General features: G+C 36.1%; 1 protein-coding gene across 4 annotated transcripts in view; it reads left to right on the top strand.

Annotated features, from left to right (window-relative positions):
• Positions 1-24,855, top strand: part of ZFYVE9 (zinc finger FYVE-type containing 9) — a 173,840-nt gene that overhangs the window by 119,970 nt on the left and 29,015 nt on the right. For all 4 annotated transcript variants that reach the window (XM_029948334.1, XM_029948333.1, XM_029948331.1 and 1 more), the window contains 3 exons: positions 10,920-11,144; positions 12,734-12,816; positions 21,805-21,909. In XM_029948334.1, the coding sequence (XP_029804194.1) occupies positions 10,920-11,144; positions 12,734-12,816; positions 21,805-21,909 (413 nt within the window). The remainder of the gene's footprint in view (positions 1-10,919; positions 11,145-12,733; positions 12,817-21,804; positions 21,910-24,855) is intronic.

The raw sequence follows: 24,855 nt of genomic DNA, 5'->3' as shown, positions 1-24,855 counted from the left end.
TGATCCATTCATCAGTTGATGGACATTTAGGCTGTTTCCATGATTTGGCTATTGTTGAAAATGCTGCTATGAACATTGGGGTACATGTGCCCCTACACGTCAGCACTTCTGTATCCCTTGGGTAATTCCTAGCAGTGCTGTTTCTGGGTCATAGGGGAGTTCTATTGTTAATTTTTTGAGGAACTGCCACAGTTTTCCAAAGTGGCTACACCAGTTTACATTCCCACCAACAGTGTAGGAGGGTGCCCGTTTCTCCACATCCTCGCCAGCATCTGTAGTCTTCTGATTTGTTCATTTTAGCTACTCTGACTGGTGTGAGGTAGTATCTCAGTATGGTTTGGATTTGTATTTCCCTGATGAAGAGTGACATTGAGCATCGTTTCATGTGTCTGTTGGCCATCTGGATGTCCTCTTTGGAGAAGTGTTTGTTCATGTCTTCTACCCATGTCTTCACTGGATTATTTGTTTTTCAGGTGTGGAGTTTGGTGAGTTCCTTGTAGATTTTGGATACTAGCCCTTTATCCAATAAACTATCTTTTCCCATTCCGTCGGTTGCCTATTAGTTTTCTTGATTGTATCCTTTGCCATGCAGAAGCTTTTTATCTTGATGAGGTCCCAATAGTTCATTTTTGCTCTTGATTCCCTTGCCTTTGGGGATGTGTCAAGTAAGAAATTGCTGTGGCTGAGGTCAAGGTAGTCTTTTGTGGTCTATTCAGGGTCTTTTGAGGTTCCGTACAAATTTTAGGATAGTTTGTTCTAGCTTTGAGAAGAATGCTGATGCAATTTTGATTGGGATTGCATTGAATGTGTAGATTGCTTTGGGTAATAATGACATTTTAACAATATTTATTCTTGTGGTCCATGAGCATGGAATATTTTCTGTTTCTTTGTCTTCTTCAGTTTCCTTTGTAAGTTTTCTATAGTTTTCATCATACAGATCTTTTACATCTTTGGTTAGATTTATTCCTAAGTATTTTATGTTTTTTTGTGCAGTTGTGAATGGGATCAGTTTCTTGATTTCTCTTTCTGTTGTTTCATTATTGGTGTATAAAAATGCAACTGATTTCTGTATGTTGATTTTGTACCCTGCGACTTTGCTGAATTCATGGATCAGTTTTAGTAGGCTTCTGGTGGAGTCTGTAGGGTTTTCCATGTAGAGTATCATGTCTTCTGTGAAAAGTGAAAGTTTGATTTCATCTTTGCCAATTCTGCCTTTTATTTCCTTTTGTTGTCTGATTGCTGATGATAGGACTTCCAACACTATGTTAAACCACTGTGGGGAGAGTGGATATCCCTGTCATGTTCCTGAATGCAGGGGGAAAGCTCTCAGTTTTTCCCCGTTGAGGGTATTAGCTGTGGGCTTTTCATAAATGGCTTTTATGATATTTAAGTAAGTTCCTTGTATTCCGACTTTCTCTAGGGTTTTTATTAAGAAAGATGCTGTATTTTGTCAAATCCTTTTTCTGCATTTATTGACAGGATCATATGGTTCTTTTCTTTTGTCAATGTGATATATCATGTTGATTGATTTGAGAATATTGAACCAGCCCTGTAACCCAGGAATGAATCCCACTTGATCATGGTGGATAATTCTTTTTATATGCTGTTGAGTTTGATTTGCTACTATCTTGTTGAGGATTCTTGCATCCATATTCATCAGGGATATTGTTGTGTATGGCTTTTATGATCTTGAGGTATGATCCTTCTATCCCTACTTTCTTGAAGCTTTTTTTAAATCAAGAAACGATGCTGTATTTTGTCAAATGCTTTCTCTGCATCTATTGAGAGGATCATGTGGTTCTTATCCTTTCTTTTATTAATGTGATGTATCACGTTGATTTGTGGATATTGAATCAACCCTGCATCCCAGGTATAAATCCCACTTGATCATGGTGAATAATTCTTTTAATTGCATTTCACTAATTATTAATGAGGCTGAGCATATATTTATTGGCCATACATATTTTGTCTTCTGTGACAACTATGTCCTTGCTTATATCGTTCACCCATGTTTCTATAATATTAATATTCTTTCATGGATTCCTGTAAATTTTTTAAACATACATTCTGGTATGTAAGCCAATTTGACAATAAATTATATTTTAAAATAATAAAAAGTAAATAAACATACATTGTCAATTATGACCTTTTTCTAACAGATAAGTTATTCAGTATGTTTTAGTTTTCTATTGATATATTTCTAAACTACAAAGCTTAGTAGCTTGAAACACACATTTGTTATCTCAAGGTTTCCAGGGGTTTGGAATATAGGCACAGCTTAGATAAATCATCTGCTCACAGGGCCTCAAGGTGTCGGCTGTAGTGAGGTTTCTCATTTGGAGCTCTGGGTCCTCAGGTTGTTGGCAGAATTCATTTCCTTGCTGGGAAATCCTCTTGGCTCCCAGAGGCTGCCTGCAGTTCTTTGCTTCCTAGCTCCATGGAGATTTTACAACATGGATGTTTTCTTTCTTCCAGATCAGCAGTAGTGTGTCTCCTTGCTTTGAATCTCTGACCCCTAGACCTAGATTTAAAGATCTGATGTTGGAGTGCCTGGGTGGGTCAGTTGATTAAGTGTCTGACTTTGGCTCAGGTCAGGATCTTATGGTTCATGGGTTCGAGCCCTGCGTTGGGCTCTGTGCTTACAGCTCAGAGCCTGGAGCCTGCTTCAGATTCTGTGTCTCCCTCTGTCTCTGCTCCTCCCCTGCTTGTGCTCTATCTCTCAAAAATAAACATTAAAAATAATAAAGGTCTGATGTCAGGCTGACCCTGATACTCTCCCTGATTAACACCAAATCCATTGATTAGTAACCTCTTCATGGAGGTGACATCCCATTATATGCATAGGTACTGCTGTCATTCAAGCAGAGGGAATTGAACAAGGTATGTGTACCAGGAGACCGAATACTGCCTTCCACACAGGATATTTATCCTCCCAAACATGACACAGGTCTAAAATATACTTTACTTGTTTAGTACCTTCACGAGTCTTACTGTTATTGTCTCTAGTTTGTTTTGCCTTTTGTTATAAAGAAAAAAATATTTTTATTTCTATTTAATTATTCAGTATTCAATGTTAGTATCAAAACTCACTCATTATTCAATTCAATCAAAATTATCAGATTTGCCATTATATTTTTTCTATAGCTGTTGTTTTACTATCCTCTGTTTCTATTCAGACTTGCTTTTCTTTTTTTTTGAAATTTTAATTTATTTTTTTAATTTACATCCAAGTTAGTTAGCATATAGTGCAACAGTGATTTCAGGAGTAGATTCCTTAATGCCCCTTATGCATTTAGCTCATTCTCCCTTCCACACCCCTCCAGTAATCCTCTGTTTGTTCTCTATATTTAAAGTCTCTTATGTTTTTGTCCCCCTCCCTGCTTTTATATTATTTTTGCTTCCCTTCCCTTATGTTCATCTGTTCTGTGCCTTAAAGTCCTCATATAAGGGAGGTCATATGGCATTTGTCTTTCTCTGACTGACTAATTTCACTTAGCATAATACCTTCAAGTTTCATCCACGTAGTTGCAAATGGCAAGATTGCATTCTTTCTGATTGCTGAGTAATACTCCATCGTATATATACACCACATCTTCTTTATCCATTCATCCCTCAATGGACATTTGGGATCTTTCCATACTTTGGCTATTGTTGATAGTGCTGCTGTAAACATTGGGGTGCATATGTCCCTTCAAAACAGCACACCTGTATCCCTTGGATGAATACCTAATAGTACAATTGCTGGGTCATAGGGTAGTTCTATTTTTAATTTTTTAAGGAACCTCCACAGTATTTCCCAGAGTGGCTGTACCAGTTTGCATTCCCACCAGCAGTGCAAAAGAGATCCCTCTTTCTCCACATCCTTGCCAACATCTGTTGTTGCCTGAGTTGTTAATGTTAGCCATTCTGACAGGCGTGAGGTGGTATGTCGTTGTGGCTTTGGTTTATATTTCCCTGATGGGTGACGTTGAACATTTGTTCATGTGTCTGTTGGCCATCTTGATCAGACTTGTTTTTCCCGATGAAATACATCTTATTAGTTCTCTTTGTGAAGATCTATGGTTGGTAAACTCCATTAGCCTTTATATGTCTGAATTTTTTAAATTTTGCCATCACTTTTAAATAATTCGTCACAAAATTCTAGGTTAATGGGTTTTCCCCCTCCCTTTCCTCTTTCTTTCTCTCATTCCCTCATTTCTTTCTTTCTTTTTTTTTTTTTTTACTTTCCCTTAGCAAAAGTACTTTGAAGATACTACTCCATTATCTTTTGGCATCTCCTTTTAGTCTTGTTTTTTTTCTTTTTTAATACATAGTTATTTGTCTTTGCTCTTTTTTTAAAAAAATGTTTGTTTTTGAAAGAGGCATCGGGGGAGGGGCAGAGAGAGAGGGAGATAGAGAATCTGAAGCAGGCTCCATTCTCTGAGCTGTCAGCACAGACCCCGACATGGGGCTTGAACTCACGAACCACAAGATCATGACCTGAGCCAAAGTTGGACATTCAATCGATTGAGCCACCCAGGCGTGTCTTGTTTTTTGCTCTTTGGCTTTTAGTATTTTCTTTTTATTCTTAATTTTGTGCAAGTCCATTATTAAAGTTCTCTGTGAGTTTTCTGTTCAGGTTTTTGAGGTATAATTTATATACAGTAATATTTACCTTTTCAGACATACGGTTTGGTGAGTGTAGATGATCAGATACAGCCAGGTAACCACCACCAAAATCAAGATACATAATACTTCCATCATCTCTAAACCTTGCCTTAGGTCCCTTTGTATTTAATCCCCTTCCTGTACCTTCTGCCTCCGGGAACTATCGATTTTTATTTCTTTCCCTGTAGTTTTGCATTTTCTAGAAGGTTTTATAAATGGAATCACACACTTGTATTTGGCTTATTCATTTATCATAATGCTTTTGAGATTCATCCATATGGTATTTATGTGCTGCAGTTTGTTTATACATTTATCTGTAATGTATACAAAGTTCCAATTGTTCTGGATCCTTGCCAGCACTTGATACTGCCTTTTTAAAAAAATTTTAACTTTTCCTAAGAGTATATTGTGGCATCTCGTTGTTTTAATTTGCATTTTCCTAATGACTAATGATATTTAGCATTTTTTCAAATGTTTACTTATGATCTGTAGCTTTTCTTTTGCCCATTTAAAAATTAAGTTTTCTTAATGAGTTTTTAGTACTTTATAAATTTTGGATACAAGTCCTTTAGCAGATAGTGCATTTTACAAATACTGTATTCCAGTGCATGGCTTGTCTTTTCATTTTCATAACTGTCTTCCAAAGAGTAGAAATTTTAAATTTTAATGAAGTCCAACTTAACAGTTTTTCTTTTACAGTTTATACTTTACTTTCCTAAGAAATCTTTACCTTAACTCAGAGTCACAGAAATTTTCTTCTGTAATTTTTTCTGGAAGTTTTTTAGTTGTAGCCTTATATATAGATCTATAATTCATTTTGATTTAAATTCTGCACAGGGAATGAGATGTTGGGGAGCTAGAATTTTCTGTTCCCTTCAAGGTCCTTCTAGCTGGACTAAAAATCAACTTGGGGGCGCCTGGGTGGTTCAGTCGTTTAAGCCTCAGACTTCAGCTCAGGTCATGATCTCACGTTCGTGGGTTCAAGCCCCGCGTCGGTCTCTATGCTGACAGCTCAGAGCCTGGAGCCTGCTTCCAATTCTGTGTCTCTCTCTCTCTCTGATCCTCCTCTCTCATGATCTGTCTCTGTCTCAAAAATAAATAAAACATAAAAAAATTAAAAAAAATTAAAAAATAAAAATCAACTTGACATGAGACAGATTAACAGAAAATAAAACTTAATTTCATACATATGAAAATCTAATTTCCACCCAGTTTTGGAAATTCCAAAGATAGGCAAGATGAGGTATAGATGTTATTCTGAACTAAGGAGAAAGGGGTAGTAAGGGGCTAGGACTTCTAAGGGAAGGAATGCAATTACAGAAAGATGAAAAAGAGTCAATGTTTCAAAAGTTTGCTGGGCCACTCAGAAACAATGGGACGTAGAGGACTTTGATCATACAGGCCTTGATAGTTTCCTCCCTATCGTCGATACCTAGTTCATAGTATAAAGTTATTTATGGTGATAGTTCTCTTCCCAGACCAGGTCCTTTACTTAATTTTTTTAAAGTTCATTTTTATTTATGTTGAGAGATCTAGGGAATAAGCAGAGGAGAGACAGAGAGAGAGGGAGACAGAATTTCAAGCAGGCTCTGTACCATCAGCACCAGAGTGAATGCTTTTGAGATCAACTGAAGAGTGTTTCTGAGGCCTGAGGTCTCTGGTCCTTGAGAAAGAAACACCATGTATCACTTAATCAGATTACTTGGGACATTTCTATAATTTCATATCTTTGAAAACAAATATTTTTTTAAGTATTTCTCTTTGTCACCTACTTTATTTCTAAAATCTTCCTTACTGGGGCGCCTGGGTGGTTCAGTTGGTTAAGCATCTGACTTCAGCTCAGGTCATGATCTCACAGTTCCTGAGTTCAAGCCCCATATCAGGCTCTGAGCTATCAGCACAGCTTTGGAGCCTGCTTTGGATTCTATGGCTCCCTCTCTCACTGTTCCTCCCCACTCTCTCCGTCTCTTTCTCTCTCAAAAATAAATAAATATTTAAAATAAAATAAAATCTTCCTTACTTTGTATCTTTAAATTGTGGTCAGCTGGGTTAATCCAGATAAGCTGTTGGTTAATTTAAATTTTTTATATAGATTTATCAAAAGGTAAAGTAAACATTAAAGTACTATATTACTAATTTGAATGTTATTAATAAATTTATTCATCTATGAATTTTGTTTTTAATAATTTTGTAATGTTACTAATAAAATTATAGGCCTCAAATACAATGGGGTTTGACCTTTTATTTTTTAGTGTGAAAATTTATCTCAGTCTAAGAATAGACATGCATACTCACTATTAACTTAGAAAATATGTATTTAGAGATTTTTAAACCACCATCTCTTGCCAATTTTCTATCCCCACAAGTATGTAGAAGAAAAAGTATAGGTTAGAGGAGAAAAAAGAGAGTTGTTTAAATAGTAGTCTGTCAAAGAATATAAATAATTGATAAAACATTTACAAAAACATGATTGGTATCCTATAAATGTTTGTGGAATGACTGAAAGTCTCCCAGGTTTTGTGCATATTAGAAAATATTTTATTTTGTGTATCTCTTTTCTGGACCAGTTCTAGCAGGAAATGCTTGATTGATCAATCAGTGTCCAGTAATTGTTTCAGATTTTGGTGGCTTGCTGTTATTTCTTGTGGCCATAAAAATTACACTACTTATAATCTTTAGTATTTCTGAAGCGAGTCACTTTTTATCTGTAATATGAGGAGAAAAAAAAAGTATCTTAACCAGTGTGTTTCCAGAGAAGGAAGAACTTCATTGGTGTTTTTGTCACCAGTAATTTTCTTGTGTTGTTTTTCCAGTTAAAGAATATTATATCCTGGTTCAGATTTTAAGCCTCTTTTTGCAGTTAATTGAGAATCTTTTTGGTTAATTAATTTTGTATCTTTCTATGAGCAGAGGAGCCATGGTATTGCTGCTTTGAAAGTAATTTTTCAACCAATGAGAAAGTAATATGGAATTATTTATGAAAAGGTGATTTAAGACTAATATCTTGTATTTATTGAGCACTTACTATATGCTAGGCTGTATATCTTTGCTTTCTGTGCTCTATTTGTTTCTTCTCAACTAGAACTCTGTGAGATTCTTGTTCTTGTCCCCATTTTACATACAAGGAAACTGAGAGGCACTGAGGACATAAGTAGCTTGCCAAAGGTCAAACACATAGTTGGTAAGTGGCTGAACTCAGGTTTGAATTCAGCTGTGTCTTCTCTAAGTCCCATGTTTTAAAAAAAGCAATAAACTGCCTCTTGAACTTCTTCAAGTTACATGGTAAATCTCAAAGATGCTCTAAACTGAGGAAATGACCTTTAATGAAGTACTCATGCTTAACTTTATTGTATTATAAAGAACACCAAAGGACAATTTAAATTCTTTTGATGTTTAGTTATATTAACATTCATGAATATTAATATTTCTTAAAATAAGTGAACCATTTGCTTGGAATTCTTTTCTCTGATTTTGTGTTTTTATCAAAAGTTTTTTTTAATGTTTGTTTATTTTTGAGAGAGAGAGACAGTGTGAGCAGGGGAGGGTCAGAGAGAGAGGGAGACACAGAATTGGAAGACAGCCTCTAGGCTCTGAGCTAGCTATCAGCACAGAGCCTGACGCGGGGCTTGAACCCACGAACTGTGAGATCATAACCTGAGCCGGAGTCGGACACTTAGCTGACTGAGATACCCAGGTGCCCCGTGTGTGTGTGTGTGTGTGTGTGTGTGTGTGTGTGTGTGTATGTTTATATTTAAAGACAGATATGATATATGGAAGACTAGGATATTAAAAGGTCTGCTTTCTAGATCTCATTTTTCCACTTATTTACCTTGTTTCTTTTGAGAGTAACTTCACCTTCACTCCTATGCTTCAGTTTCTTCATCTGTAAAATAAAAATCCCAAAGTGCAGTTTCTTCATCTGTAAAATAAAAATCCCAAAGTTCAGGGAAATGATACCTAGTAGCACTGGTCTGATGATTATCTGGTTAAAGTATGATATAAAACCTTTGACGTCCTTGCCAGATCATTTAAACACAGAAGCAAGATTGATATCTATTTTATTTATGTGGATTCTTCAGTGGTCTTGAGGTATATAGAATAATTCAGAGGATTCATTGTATTGAATTTTCCCATAGAGAAGTACCTATATAAACAAATATATAACACACTTTATGAATTCAAGAGTCCCAGATTAAGTTTTCACTGAAAGCTTATCTTTGTCGAATTCTCATACCCAGTGTTTTATTTTTGCCAGTATCAACACCTGTGGAATGCTACTTGTTTGTAGATGAGGTGGTGAATGAGAGTCTAAACTAAATCATTCATTAGGATTGATAGACATTTACCTTAAAAAAATTTTTTAAAGAAAGTAAATGCCTCAAAGGATAACAAATATTTTATAATATTAAAGGGCGTAGTGATAAATCTGAATGTGATTGGAATATGGGATGAGGAGGAGTAGGTTGTTAAGTGGTAGAAGCTAAAAGGTAATTAGTATCTGTGGAAAAATAACCAGTGATAGATTCCAGTCTCTAATAGAGAAATGCCAAAGGAATAAGGCCAACAAAGTTCCCACCTTTTAGTTGTATGCACTAGGGCAGTCTTATGAAACATAATATATGCTCTCATAAACATTATGCTCTCACTAGAACTTCAGTTATAGAATTATAGAACAATAGTTATAATTTTTTGAGAACACAGTGCCATGTGAGGTTAAGTATTTTGCAGATATTCTATCATTTATTCTTCGCAACAGGTGTGAAATTTATAATGTCCCCCATTTTACACAGATTTTGAAGCTCACAGAAGTCAAATAACTTGCCACCAAATTATTTAATAGTGATTGAAATAGTATTCAAACCCATATTTCTATGACTCCATAATCTGTGATTTTTTTTCAAAGTACATATTGCTTCCTTGATATGGGGATATTTGTTTGTTTGTTTGTTTTTATTAATCTGGCCCAGCAGCTCAAATGTGCAGCCAGATTTGGTTAATCCACGGGCAGGAGTACTGCCCCTAAATGTATTTGGCAGATGACAATGTGCAGGTGAACATGGCTTTCAGCCACAAGGCTTCTGTGAGTTTTGTGGGGAGATGTCCCTTCACCTGTGGACCCTGCTGTCAACACAGCTTCCTACTTCACTCAAGGAATCTGTGACCCATCACCGAACTGTAGCGTGAATAGACTGTAGTTTTCGAGGAAAGGAAGCATTAAGTTTTCTGGTGAGGATCTCTGTATTTGCTGTTATTTCTTTCAGAGATATCAGAGGGAGCTTGTATGTATCCTGGGAACCTGTCTACTATTCTATTATGGAACAGCCCCTGTTGAGAAGCATTTTTATTATTCTAAACTGAGGGAAATGCCTTCTTAATGAAAACTGACTTGTTTCATTAAAAAAATATTTGAATTAGAAGGTGCTTAGTAAAGAACATTTGTAGCTAAAAGATAAAAAAACTAATATGAGTATAAATAAGCCCTAAGCTATGTGTCATATTTGTCTCACCCAGAAGTATAAAGCATAAATTCTACCTTCTCCATAAATTTTCTTGCTTCAACACCTCATATAAAACTGTACTTATTATCTTAATTCATTGTGTTCATGAATGGACTTTATTCACCCAATGAGATTGTAAGTTCTGTGAGAGCAGGTACCTAGTCTTAACATTTTTTTCATGACCTTTGAGGCAATAATTCTTATTCTGAGATTTTTAAAGGTCTCATACATACAATTCATACAGTAAAGCTCTACAGTCTAAGGAAGACATCAATATATTTGGCTTTTAGTGAGACAGACTTCTACAGTGTGATAATATAAACTATTTTATGTTCACCAGAGACTCTTATAAAATTGAAAAACAAATTTCATTTTTTAAAGCTTTTTTTTTAAATGTTTTTATTTTATTTTGAGAGAGCAGAGAGTGAGCAGGGGAGGGTCAGAGAGAGAGGGAGACACAGAATCTGAGCAGGCTCCAGGCTCTAAGCTAGCTGTCAGCACAGAGCCTGATGCGGGGCTCGAACCCACAGACTGTGAGATCATGACCTGAGCCAAAGTCATATGCTTAACCAACTGAGCCACCCAGGCGCCCCAACAAATTTCATTTAATAAATACCAGTTATTAAAAAAAAACTTTATAAACGTGTCTTTCATGTTTAGTGAAAGGTTGGGATTAGTGTTTGGTAGTGTGTGGCCCAGTGTTACGTAATACTGATCATTAAAAATAAAATCAGTTTATTGATGGAGAGTAATTAATGAGTTTTTTTGTTTTAGGAAATGTTGTGGGCAACTTGGGACATTCCTTCTTCAGTCAGAGTTTCCTTGGCAGTAAAGAACATGGTGGATTCTTATATGTGACATCTACCTACCAGTCACTGCAAGACCTGGTACTCCCAACCCCACCTTACTTGTTTGGGATTCTCATCCAGAAATGGGAAACTCCTTGGGCTAAAGTGTTTCCTATCCGACTAATGTTGAGACTTGGAGCTGAATATCGGCGTAAGTAGTAAAGTAGTTTCTCTTACACCACATGGTCAAGACATGATGACTAAATAAAGGCCTGAAATATTCAGATTCTTCCTTTCCCCCCCACACCAGTGATATAGTTCAGCAGAAATCTTTTGAAATAGCTGAGCTAAATATGGCCATTGTCTTTACGTATTTTGAGTCTAATGTGAAGGATTAAAAATCTTTAATTAGGAAATTAATGATTATTACCTTTTAGACTTACTGGTTTTATATTGTTCATTGATAAATATATGTTCATCTTCAGAAAAAATGAATTGGAATTTAACAAGTAACTTTTTACAGTATCTATAGTGAGCATTTTTGGGTAATTTTGTTGGAAAATAATTATGGCAAATTATATTTTACATAACATAACGCATACTGGAAGCTAGTGGTATTGAGATCACTCTTGGTAAAGTGAGCAGTGGAAGAGCTTCTTTGCTCATGGTGCTAGCAGTACAAGTATAAGTTGTGAGGTTTTTTGTTTTGTTTTTTTTTAAAGACATAAGGCCTAAATGTAAGCTTTCTTTTAAACTTTATACCTTCACCGGATCAAACTTGCTGTGGTCTAGGAATCAGACCATTTGAATAAGATTCTTAATTCTGAATTAATTAATAGCTCTGTAACTTTGGGCAAGTGACTCGAGCTGTTTGTTTCTTCTGCACCTGGAAAGAATAATATTTGCCTTTTATATTATGTAAGGTTGTTAAGAGGACCAAATACGATAATGAAAACTTATTTTATAAACCATAAAACAGTATATTTTATGTTTTTAGTAAGTCAACTTCGTTCTTTTCCTTACTCATTGAATAAGAATTTAATAAAGGCCTACCATTTATAATAAATCCTGGGAATTCAGAAAGAGCTAAGATATGTTACAGGCTCTTAGAAACCTTTGTAAGGAAGACATACAGAAGTCATGACTATAGTAGTGTATGGTGTTAAAACACATGCTCAAAGTTAACAAAGTTCTTTTGGAGCTTCAAGATGGACTCTAACTTCACCAAGAATGAGTAAATTGGATAAGAAACATTTCTTAGAACAAAGTGCTTCTGCATTGAATTGTGAAAGAGGCATTTGAATCAGCTGAATGAAGTAGGGAAGGGAGAGGATTATATGCAGAGGAAAGAATTTGTGTGTCTTCCCATCTTACGTAGGCCGTTCATTCTGTTAAGTTCGAGGAGTAAGCCAGTTAATAAGTCACCTCATGTTTTGGCTTTTCTAAGGAGGATCATGGTTGGGAGATGCATAAGAATGAATACAGAAGAATTAGGAGAGGTTTGTTTCCTGGATCATATTAATCCAGTCTGAAGAAAAGTGCTTCCTAAGATGTTATAGTTCATTTTTGAGAAAACTGCATCAAAAGGCTTATTCTGGTCATCAGAATACTTTCTTTGGTGTGGTTTGTAGAAGATTCAGAATTTCTCTGTGTTGCTAACATGCTAAATACTTTAGAGCCCTAAAGTTGATATGCTCTATAGAGTTTGTTAGTTACATTTTGAAAACTATGAACTATGATATCTCTTTCACCAAAATTTTAAGCTGTCAAGTTTAGTCTGATTATTTCTCATTTTCATAGTTTATCCATGCCCACTATTCAGTGTCAGATTTCGGAAGCCATTGTTTGGAGAGACGGGACATACCATCATGAACCTTCTTGCAGTGAGTTGGGAATTTTTATTTCCTTTTTTCTTACTGGTGTTTGTACAGGAGAAGGAAGAGAAGGATTTCATTTTTTGTTAACAGCCATACTCCTGCTGCTTCAAGCAGGTGACAATTTATACTATAGGAAAAGAAAAATATATATATTCTTTGTAAAGTCTGTGGAGGTTTTGAGTGAAAGAGTACAGGATTTGAGCCCTTCATTATACATAAATAATATCTAAGTGACCTTACAGGATTATTGTGAGGACCAGAGGTAATGTACAATTAAAGCGCCTAGCATTGTTTTGTTTTTATTTTAAGCTTGCCATCATAGAGGTTTCCTCTTTGTCTGTAAAGCTTATTGTTTAGCCCAAGATTGGTCAGAGATTGTGTTCAAATGTCTCAAGCCAGTAAATCATTCATTGTTTTATGATAGACCTGTGTATGGACTGGGATTCAAACTTCATTCTTTTCCTTTCTGCTGGGCTCTCCCATGTTCTTTTGCACATGCACAGGCTCTGTTACCCAAAGATGTTGGTTGGCTTCAACCCACTAAGGTCTCTGCTGTATGTGTGCACAGACTAAGGTCAGTTCTGGGTATTTGGAGAATTTATGAAGCTCTTTATGGTTATCTCACCTCCCAGAACTCCTTGTTAAATCTTAGGCTAATGTACTTGCTCATTACTTACCCCAAACCTCAGGCTAGCTGAGCTGCTGGCCCTCCCTTTTCATTAACCACTGAGACTGCCACTATAGCTGACACCACTCCAAATCAAATAAGATCCTATAAGTAACGTAGCTTATTATTTTCACAGACTACCTTGAACTACCTAAGAAGGCTAGGGCACAGCCCCAAGCAAGAAGATCACAGACTCACCTCAACTGTTCTTACTTGAAGTTCAGTAGTTTTTATGAATAAACACATCTCAGTGCCTTGTATGCTTTTGGTCTAATTCCAGAGCATTGTAATGATTGTTTTTTAAACACCATTTACCCAGGGGCACCTTGGTGGCTCAGTTCAACATCCAACTCTTGGTTTCAGCTCAGGTCCTGATCTCCACACTGACAGTGCAGAACCTGCTTGGGATTCTCTCTCTCTCCTCTCTCTGTCCCGTCTCTACTCTCTCAAAATAAATAAGTAAACTTAAAAAAAAAACATTTACCCAGCTTTTAGTTGCTTTTTGGGGACTGGATTTATTTTCTCACTCTGTCTTGCTGTTGTAGTGATAGTTTCAGTTATCTTTTAAAGAGATTTAAATAATAAGTAAAACTCTTGCAGCTTTACTTATGTAGTGGCCATTTCCAGTAACATCCATTCCTTTGTATAGATCTATATTTCCATCTGGTGTCATTTTTCTTCTGCCCGAAAGATTTCCTACATTTCTTGTAGTGTGGGACTGCTGGTGTGGAATTCAGCATTTGTAACATCTTTATTTTACCTTCATATTTGAAAGATATTTTTGCTGGATATAGAATTCTAGGTTTACAGTTTTATTCTTTGAGTGTCTTAAAGATGACTAATAATTGCTCTACTGTTTCTTCTGGTTTGCATTGTTTCAGACAAGGACTTTATTTCCCCTCTTTATTCCTCTCTATATAATGTTTTTTCCTTCTCTGGTTGCTCTAGGGTGTTTCTTTTTATCACTGGTTTTGAGCACTTTGATTATGTGCCTTGATAGAGATTTTTTTTCATGTTTTTTACACTTGGAGTTTGTTGAGCTTATTTTTCTGAGTTTGTAATTTTTATCAAAGAACTCTCCCTCTTCTCCTTCAAGGACTCTGTGTTATAGACATATTGGGCTCTTGAAATTGTTTCACAGCTCACTAATGTTCCTTTTTTTCCCCCCTCTGTTTCATTTTGGACAGTTATTGTTGTGTCTTTAATTTCAACAATCTTATTTTGCATTGTTAAAATGGTCAAATCCATCTTTTTTGTGGTGTTGTATCAAACGTAATTTTCATCTCTAGAATTTTGATTTAGTTTGATTTATTTCTATATCCTCTTTATTTGTACTTAATTTTTTGAATATAATATATAGTAACTACTATAATGTCCTTATTGGTAATTCTAACATCTCTATCAGTTCTGGCTCAGTTTCCATTGATTAATTCTGCCTTTTTAAAATTATTTGTTTATTTATTTTAGAGAGAGATTGAGAGAGAGAGCACATGTGCAAGTGGAGGAGGGGTGGAGAGAGAGGGAGAAAGAGAATCCCAAGCAGACTCTATGCTGTCAGCCCAGAGCCTATCAGAGGGCTACCTCTCACAAACTGTGAGATCATGATCTGGGCTGAGATTAAGAATTGGATGCTTAACCAACTGAGCCACCCAGGCACCCCTTCCCCTCTTATTTTGAGTTTTATTTTCCTGCTTCTTTTGCATGCTTGGTATTTTTAAAAAATGTTAAATTTTTTTTTTATGTTTTATTTTTAAAGGGGAGCAAAAGAGAGAGAGAGAGAGAGAGAGAGAGAGAGAAAATGAGCAAATGTAAGTAGGAGAGGGACAGAGAGAGAGGGAGACACACAGAATCTGAAGCAGGCTCTGGGCTCTGAGCTGACTCAGAGCCTGATGTGGGGCTCAAACTCACAAACCATGAGATCATGACCTGAGCCAAAGTTGGACATTTAACTGACTGAGCCACCCAGGCATCCCTTAAGATTTTTTAAAATGTTTATTTATTTATTTTTGAGAGAATGAGCAGGGGAGGGGCAGAGAGACAGGGAGTCAGAGAATCCCACGCAGGGCCCATGCTATCTGCACAGAGCCCAGTGTGGGGCTGGAACTCAGGACCATTGAGAGCATGACCCGAGGTACAATCAACAGTTCGACATTTAACTGCCTGAGCCACCCAGGTACCCTGATATTTTTAAATTTTTTATTGGATGCCAAACATTATGATTTTACCTTGTTGCGTGCTGGGTATTTTTGTATTCCTATAAACCTGAGTTCTCTTACAAGTAAGGCAGTTAATTTATCTAGAAATTATTTGATCCTTTTAAGTTTGCTTTTTAATATTTGTAGGATAGAAGAACCAAAGTCTTGTTTACTGTAGTGCTGATTATTCCCCAGCACTAAGGCAAGACCCTTCTGAGTACTTGTAATGACTTTAGGACCTAATTGGAATTAGGCCAAACTTCACAGATTAAAGGCACATTTCTTTACCAGACTGTTGTTATTTCAGACACCAGGTTCAAGTTTAGGGGTTCCCAGGCTACCCATACTTTTGATTAACTGGATACAAATGTTCGCATTCTCATCACCCTCTCTCTCACTACCCTCAGTTTTGATAATTCACTAGAATTATTCACAGAACTCAGCAAAGCATACTGTACTTATGGTTACAGTCTTTTTCTAGTAAAGGAAATACAAATCAGGGCCAGTGGAGAGAAGAGGCACAGAGTACAAAATCCAAGAGGGCCCACCCAAGAAGCTTCTGTGTCCTCTGGGGCATGCCACCCTGCTGGTACATTGATATATTACAACATGCACAGAGTAAACACCTTAGCTTTTGTGTCCTGAGTTTTTATTGGCGTTTCCTTATTAGGTATGATGATTGAGTCATTGGCCATATGATTGAACTCAGTCTCCAGCCCCCCTGATATCATGTGCCTCAAAGCCCCATCCTCTAATCACATGGCTGACCCTGGTTCATCTTGTTAGGATGAACCACTGTGAGCCAATAAATTAACATAGACTATCAGGTATCCACCACCGAATAACAGACACTCCTATCACACAGGAAATTCCAACGGTTTGGAGACTACCCCTTGGGAACCAAGAGCAAAGTCCAGTGAAATTATTTATTGTACAATAATACTCTATCTAATGCTCATAGAATATGAAGCTTTCCTCTGTAGTTTTTAGGAGTAGGCACTATTCCCAGACCCATGTTCCAGACAGATAATCATTTCAGGTAGTTCTTTCACTGGCCTCAAGAAGTTTCCTCACACACATTTGCCAGTCAAAACTCTGCTGAATTCTAGAGTGAGACCCTCTGCAAATGTGTGGAGTTCTTCTTTGCAGTTTTTTTCTCTCTGATGCTCTATGCTGTGAACTCTAGCTACCATGGTTTTCTTGGAATCTTGGTTTTGTCTCCTCAACTCAGGAAATCTGTCAGCCTTTGCCTGAGATCCCCCTTCATGCATCTGAGCTTGGAAATTCTCTGAAGGCATAACCTGTACAATCATAGGGCTCATCTTGTTTGCGTCCTGCCTTTTAGGGATCACTGTCCTTTGTTGCCTAAGATTCAGTGTCTTGAAAATCATTGTTTCATATGTTCTGTGCAGTTTTGGGTTGTTTCAGGCAGGAGGGTAAATCCAGTTCCCTTTTCTCCATTTTGATCTGAAGTGGAAATTTTATTTTTTAATTTATTTTTTATTTTTGTAAGGAATCTCTATCCCCTGGGTTGGGCTTGAACTCATGATCCTGAGATCAAGAGTCACATGGTCTACCAACTAAGTCAGTTAGACACTCCCAGAAGTGGAAGTTGTAAAATTCTATTTTAATCTATAAGATCATTCCCTCCCTTTCTCTTTTCCTTTCTCTGTCTCTCTGTCTCTCTGTCTCTCTGTCTCTCTCTCTCTCTCTCTCTCTCTCTCTTTCTCCCTCTCCGTTCCCTCCTTTTACTTCAGTCTCCATCACTTTGTTGCTCCTGGTAAGTTTAATTTTTAGTCACCTTTTTGACAAGATAATTTTTTTTAAGTTTAATTATTTTGAGAGAGAGAGAGAGAAAGAGAATGAGAAGGGGAGGGGCAAAGAAAGAGAGAATCCCAGCAGGCTCCTCAGTGTCAGTGCAAAGCCTGATGGTGTGCTTGATCCCATGAACTGTAGGATCGTGACCCAAGCCTAAATCAAGAGTCAGACACTTAACTGACTGAGCCACCTAGGCACCTTGACAAGATAATTTTTACTGATTGTAACCTGCTTTGGAAAGAAAAGGGGATATTTATCCTGTAATATAGCAACAGAAGCCTATGGTTTTTATTGCCTGTATCAGTTTATTTATACGAACTTTTAGTGGAATATCTCCTGAAGTAGCTTGTTCTCCATCTCCACTGTTGGGGAGGAAGAATTTTTCTCTACCTTTTAAAGATTCTTCTAGCTGGTCGAAGAATTAAACTGACACAAGACAGAGTAACAGGAGAAAATTAAGTTTAACTTTGTACATATGAAAGCCTAGCATACATGAGGGGTTTAAAGGCAGGTAAAATGAGTTATATATGCCATCCTGAGCTGAGGAATGGGTTAGGGGTCTGGGGCTGCCAAAGGGAGGAGAGTAATTCATAGGGCAATAAGAAGAGCAGCTGCTTAGCAATCATATGTATGCCCTACCATACAGATGGGTCACTCAGATAAAATTTATCTCTAATAATCACTCTAATTCTGGGGAAGACCTCAAATTTAGAATCTTCTAGGTAGTTAAGACAGGGCAAAAGTCTCTTGACCCTGCAGGGTCTCAATTGCTTTCAGTTCAAGAGAGTCCTCATACCAAAGTGGCACAAATGGAAGAGACTTGATTTGAACCCCTTTACCGCCTTCTCTGTTTCTAGCTTAACAGAATTTACCAATCTATTGATTCTAACACTTTTCTACTGTCTCTCACTCCTCCAGTTTTTCTCCTTTCCTGTCTTAAGATTTCATGGTTCATCATTAAAATCACTTCTATTTTAAATGATCCCAGGTCCTTTCTGTTTCTTACCCTCTGTTCTGTTGGCCCAACAAAATGTAAAAACCCTGGTGAAATCTACCTCTTAATTAAAAAAAAAAATTCATTTATATACAGTAAAATTCACCTTTTGTGGAGTACACCTCTAAGAGTTTTGACAAATGTAAAGAGTTATGTTACTACCACTGTTGCAATTAGGATATAGAAGAGTTCTGTCATTCCAGAAAATTTGCTCATGCACCCCTAATGTCTGGTAACTATCGATCCTCTGTCCCTATAGTTTTAGCTTTTTTAGATTGTCATATGATTGGAATTATACAGTACATAGCCTTTTCATTCTGGCTTCTTTTACTCATCATCATGCATTTGAGGTTCATCTTTGTTGTTATATATATGTTAAGGAGGAAATAATAAAAATCTTTTTCCTCATCTTTGGTTCTTTGCCTGATGTCTGTAGATGGGTCGCAGGTTCCTGAGAGAGGGAGAGAGAATAGGGGGGCAGGAGACACAGAGAGTGGAGGCTAGACAAGCGTTTCTCTTCAAGCCCCAGTTTATTGAGAAAATATCCACACCTTAAATAAGGTACAGGGCTGGAAGCTGACCCAGGTTGGTTGCTAGGAAACAGGGTCAAATGATTATTAGAAAAAGGGGAAACCGAAACTGAAATTTCAAACACAGCATCTAAAGGAGAGCCCAGATTTGTAGTCTGCGAAGCTGGGCAGGGGTGCGATTGATGCTGCATAAGCCTGAATGCGGTTGATCTTCTGCTTTACTGGCTTCTCCCGTCTGCCTGTCTCTAATCCCTGAATCGGGAAATGCACTCCCCTGGTCAATCTTTGTAATTCTGGTAGCTCCCCCTCAGGGAGCGATACTTCCTTGCCTGAGGTGGCGAAATCGGCTGAATCTTTGCAGCTTCCCACAGCCTGAGGCCCTCAAAATTAGACTGGCCAGACAGTGAATAACAAAGGCTTATTTTGGGGTGGCATATTCTGGTGACCTTCAACATCAGTAGTTATTCATCTTTATTGCTGTATAGTATTCAGTTGTATTATGAATCACAGTTTGTCTGTTTACTTGTTGGTGGATCTGTGAGTTGTTTCTAGTTTTTGGTGACTATGAATAAAACTGCTGTAAACATTCAGTATGAACTTTTGTGTGAACCTTAGTTTTGCCATATTGTACATTTAATGTTATAAAGATCTGTGAAATTGTTTTCCAACATACCTGTAGTAGTTTACATTCACAAGTAATATACAAGAATTTTTTTCTCAAGTACTTCGTATTTCCATTCCAGTAGAAGTATAGTGGTTTTAATTTTTGTGATTTTAATTTGTATGCTTCTTAAAATGAATGATGCAGAGCATTTGTTATGTGCTAATATGTCCTCTATGTATCTTCTTCAGTGAATATTCAGATTTTGCCTATTTAAAAATATAGTTATTTTCTTGTTGAGTTTTGAGAGTTTTTCATGTATTCTAAATGTAAGTCCTTTAGTAGATTTGTATCATTTGTTATATTTTCTCTTAGTCTGTGGTCTTTCTTCTTATTCTCTTAACAGTGTCTTTCACAGAACAAAAAATTGTCATTTTGTTGAAGTATAATTTATTAATTTTTGTGGAGCATGTTTTTTGTTGATATCTAAGAACTTATTAACTAGAATGATATCACAAATATTTTCTCTCATGTTTCTTTGTAGAAGATTTATAGTTTTATTTTTACGTTTTATATTCATTTCTGTGGTTCATTTTTAGTTAAAATTGGTTTATGATTGTGAGAGATGGTTAGAAACCCTTCATTCATATGTCCAATTGTTTTAGTACCATTTATTAAAAACACTATCTTTCTTCATTTACTTGTCTTTATACCCTTATCAAAAGTCAGTTGACATACTTGTGTGGATCTACATCTTTCTTCATTCATGTTATCCAAGCTTCTGTGTGGATGAAGACAAAAAGAGTAGCCTATTTACTAATCTTACTTAAAAATTTTTTTAACATGTATTTATTTTTTGAAAGACAAAGTGTAAGCAGGGAAGGGGCAGGAAGAGAGGGAGACACAGAATTGGAAGCAGCTTCTAGGCTCTGAGCTCTTAGCGCAGAACCCAGTGTGGGGCTTGAACTCATGAACTGTGAGATCATGACCTGAGCTGAAGTCAGATGCTCAACCAACTGAGCCACCCAGGTGCCCCCAGTCTCACTTGAGATTCATGACCAATACCATTAGAAAGCTCTCAGACTTACCTGACAATCTTTCCTGGCCCATAACACATTCCTATTCTCATGTTTTCTCAAATTCCCCATGCCTCGTCTCCTTTTCTCACTTTTTGCTGATGTCTCAGCCCCAATTTCCCTGAGTAAATAGAAGCCGTCAGAAGACACTTTTCATACAGTTCCATCCAACAACTTAACCAGTATTTCTTTCTTTGTTCTTCTCCTGCAGCCTTCTGACTTGCCACCTTCCCCTTCCCATCGTGTTCTACATCTCAGTAAATGGCAGTCTTGTAGTTGCCAAGTCCATATAATTCATAATCATCTTTGATTTTGCTTTTTACCCCACGTTCTATATTCAGTGTAGTGACAAATATTGTCAGCTTACCCTTCAAAATATATCTAGAATCTGATAACTTTTCATCATTTTTTGAATTATTAACACTTTGGTCCAAATTATCACTGTTACTTGCCTGAATTATTTTTATTACATTTATCTGATCTCCTTCCTTCTATTCTTGTTCCTTTACCATCTATTTACAGAGAAGCCAGAGAGATCTGTTAAAAGAGGTAAAAAAATCTCACAGTAGAGGCACAGGTCTTTCTGGTGGCCTTCAAGACCCTGTGTAATCTAGCTCTATGCTGTCACTTTGACGTCAGCTCCTTGCACTCTTGATCACTTTGCTTCAGCCACCCTGGATGTCGTGTGTGTACGTGTCTATGTTATACCCTAAAAATATTCACTGAGTGCCTAGGCTGTTCCAGACATTTGGGATATAACAAGAAGAAAACAAGTGAGAGTCCATACCTTGTTGGAGCTTACTTTAGAGGGAGGAGACAGGTAACAAACACAGAAAATATTAAGTGGTGTTAGAGCAGAATAAGCATGTAAATATTTGTTTAACATAATATATAAGGGGTATTTGCAACCATTCTTCTTCCTTATGAGAGTTTACATTCTAATTGGAGAGCTAAAATATACACATGAGGGTTTTCGTTATACATTTCCTTATTATTTAAATAAATGAGTTCTTTTAGTTTTTACATTCTTTCCTTTTGTGCTCATTTTAATGCTATCAGTCAAATCCTACCGTCAATGAATTCTTTATTCCATTTCAATCTGCTTTTGCCCAGGACTTCAGAAATTACCAGTATACATTGCCAGTAGTTCAAGGTTTGGTGGTTGATATGGAAGTTCGGAAAACCAGTATCAAAATTCCCAGCAACAGATACAATGAGGTAAGATTTTCCATGAAGAAATATTTTTTATTGTTAAGTACATAAATGAAGATGAAAAATATGTGATTATACATAATTTTTTAATTAATTGACAGTGAAATTGGGTCATAATACTGTATGACTTAGGTCAGCGATGAGGAATTTCATGACAGAAGATCAAGGTGTTATATTTGTGATTTATTTAGTTGTTAGATGTATCATTGATTGTGCTTTTGATATTGTGATAATCAGTGATAGATTTGCATTTTGATTAAGGTATAAAATTAACTTGATAGATTTGCATTTTGATTAAGGTATAAAATTAATTTTATATCTGTAATACTAGTGGTAGGATCTTTTTATTTTTCCCTCTTACTGTAAGTATACCTTGTTTTTGACTATCCTTAATGTCTAACTATTAACTCCCAAAATGAATTTTAATTAAGGTTTCAAAAGCAAACAAATTCTTTCATCTTGAATTAAGCTATGTTTTATAACTAAAATGAAATTTTGCATACTACACATACATTAACAGAATGCCTATTTGCCATGTGAAGTCTTTCTTATATTTAAAGATTTTCTTAAAATCAATTCTAAAATATTCAATAGTAATATTGTGATTTAAAAGAAAAGTCTTATTTTGAAACTTAGTATGTTATAATAATGGTTAAAATTTGTTGTTTTATTAGACAGGATGGAAACTCCCTAATTATTCCTTCGACTGTTTCCTGATACAAAGTTATTTCCTCCTTCCCTCTCTTTTCATCTTTTTTCCTTCTTTCTTTTTTCCCCTTCATTCAGCCATTTATTCACTTATTCATTTGTACGTTCGATAAACATTTTGTACTTTCTCTTAGACTCACATAAATGTCTTACTGGATTTATTAACTTAGGGCTCACCATTATAAGAACGACGTACGTGAGTACTTACGTATGGCTCTTAGTGCAATGACTTTTTTCAAGGCAGTAGAAAATAGTAGCTAGAATGTGTGCTTTATTTTTTTTCCTGCGATACAACTAGAAGTTTTTATCTGTTAGATAGACCTACCTATCTAATATGAAGCACTACTTGACTAGATTATGTAGAGTCAGATCTTTAAAATGAACTATTTTTATATAATTTGTGCCCTAAATAGTCTTAAAAGAGATGCTTTGAAAATGCATTTATTTCTCAAATTTGAAGTTTTATTATTTCACAAACATTTATTAAATATAATCTGTGATGTGAGATACAAAGATGAATAAGAACATTATGCTTGCTTTGTGGGAGCTTAGCGTCCAGAAGCAAGCTGATCAGATGTCATCCTCAAGCAGATAATATACATTGTTAATTTTGGTATTTGCAAGATGGTGTTTTGTGTTTGAGAATTGGATCTGTTTATAAAGGTGCATCTGTAAAAAGCTGTGAGGCTCCATAGTTTTTTCAGTACCAACTAAGGTCATTTATGCAACAACTGCCATTTATATTATCTGTCTTTATCTGCCCACTACGTTTATGATTGTACATGTTCAGATATCTTTTTTCAAAAACAATAACTATTTATTTTTTATTACAGTTCATTTTCATTAATGTTTACCGACTATATATCACTTATTTTTCTTATCCGATCTAGCAGACTGACTTCCCTTCTAATTCAACTTTTATTTCACCTCATATTTTATGTTTATTTCAACTCAATCTTAATTTTTTCTCTCACAATTCTTCGACAGCTGAATTATGATGTGCCTAACAATTCTGCTTCACTTTGTAGTTGAAAAAGTAATTTCTTATATTTTATTTAATTTACTCATGACAGTATTACATTTTTCCTTTTATTTTTCTTTGTTGATACCCGTAGTCTTCCTTATTCTCTCAATTATGTTCTCTTTTACTCTAAAGCCTTAGTACATGCTGTTTCCTTATTGATGCATACTTTTCCTATTCATTACCTATCTAACCTTTATTCATTTTTCAGGAATCAGCTTAGATGACATTTCCTCAGATAAGCTTTCAGTTAACTCCCACCTGGAGTAATTCTCCCTGTTATAAACATCTTACATTCTACACAAACTGTGTGTGTAATACTCAGTATATTTGTAATTAAACCTTTTTCAGTGTCTGTTTTATCTACCAGACTTTTATTTCCATGAGGAACTGTCTTGTTCACCACTTTATCATTAGCAGACTGCCCGGTAAAGAGTAATTGTACAAAAAATATCTATTGAGTGAAGACATGAAACAGAACTAATATAGGTAAAGCAATACAAAAATAAGGACTGAAACTTACTACAATTTTATTAAAGGTTTAGAGAAAGGAGAGCTCTGGTAAATGCAGCAGTCGGGAATGTTCCTTTATTTCCAGTTGATCCTGAATCCTTAACAGCCAGAACAGATGTTCCATGTGGGACGTGTTTATAAATGTTCATATAAATGTCTTATAAGTATAAATGAATGAAAGATTTGAACTGGACTATGAATGCTATTTAGGCACTTGGAAGAGAAGGGTAGAAAATAACATGTGAAAAGGGTGATAGATGCCTGCAGAAAATAAGGCAGGAAAGTCCCAGGAATGGACATGTCTTGAAGGGAGGATAGAAGACAACAGTCTGCCCACTGAAGAAGAGGCTAAAGTAGACTAGGGGATGAAGTTGTGCAGAGACACTCCTGAGATTTCAAAGGTCTTCAGAAACCAGGCAGAGGAATCTAGATTTTATTTATTTATTTACTTACTTTTTTTTTTTTTTACATTTATTTATTTTTTTTTTGAGAGAGTGTGAACAGGGGAGGGGCATAGAAAGAGACACAGAATCTGAAGCAGGCTCCAGGTTCTGAGCTAGCGGTCTGCACGGAGCCCAACACAGGCCTCGAACCCATGAACCATGAGATCATGACCTGAGCTGAAGTCAGATGCTCAACTGACTAAGCCACCCACGTGCCCAGGAATCTAGATTTTAATATGGTAAATCTATAAATATATTTTATAGATT

This window comes from Suricata suricatta, chromosome 8 (genome assembly GCF_006229205.1).
Source record: "Suricata suricatta isolate VVHF042 chromosome 8, meerkat_22Aug2017_6uvM2_HiC, whole genome shotgun sequence".
NCBI classification, from domain to species: domain Eukaryota; kingdom Metazoa; phylum Chordata; class Mammalia; order Carnivora; family Herpestidae; genus Suricata; species Suricata suricatta.
The sequence above is the reverse complement of the archived record's forward strand: the minus strand, read 5'-3'. Positions and strand labels throughout refer to the sequence as shown.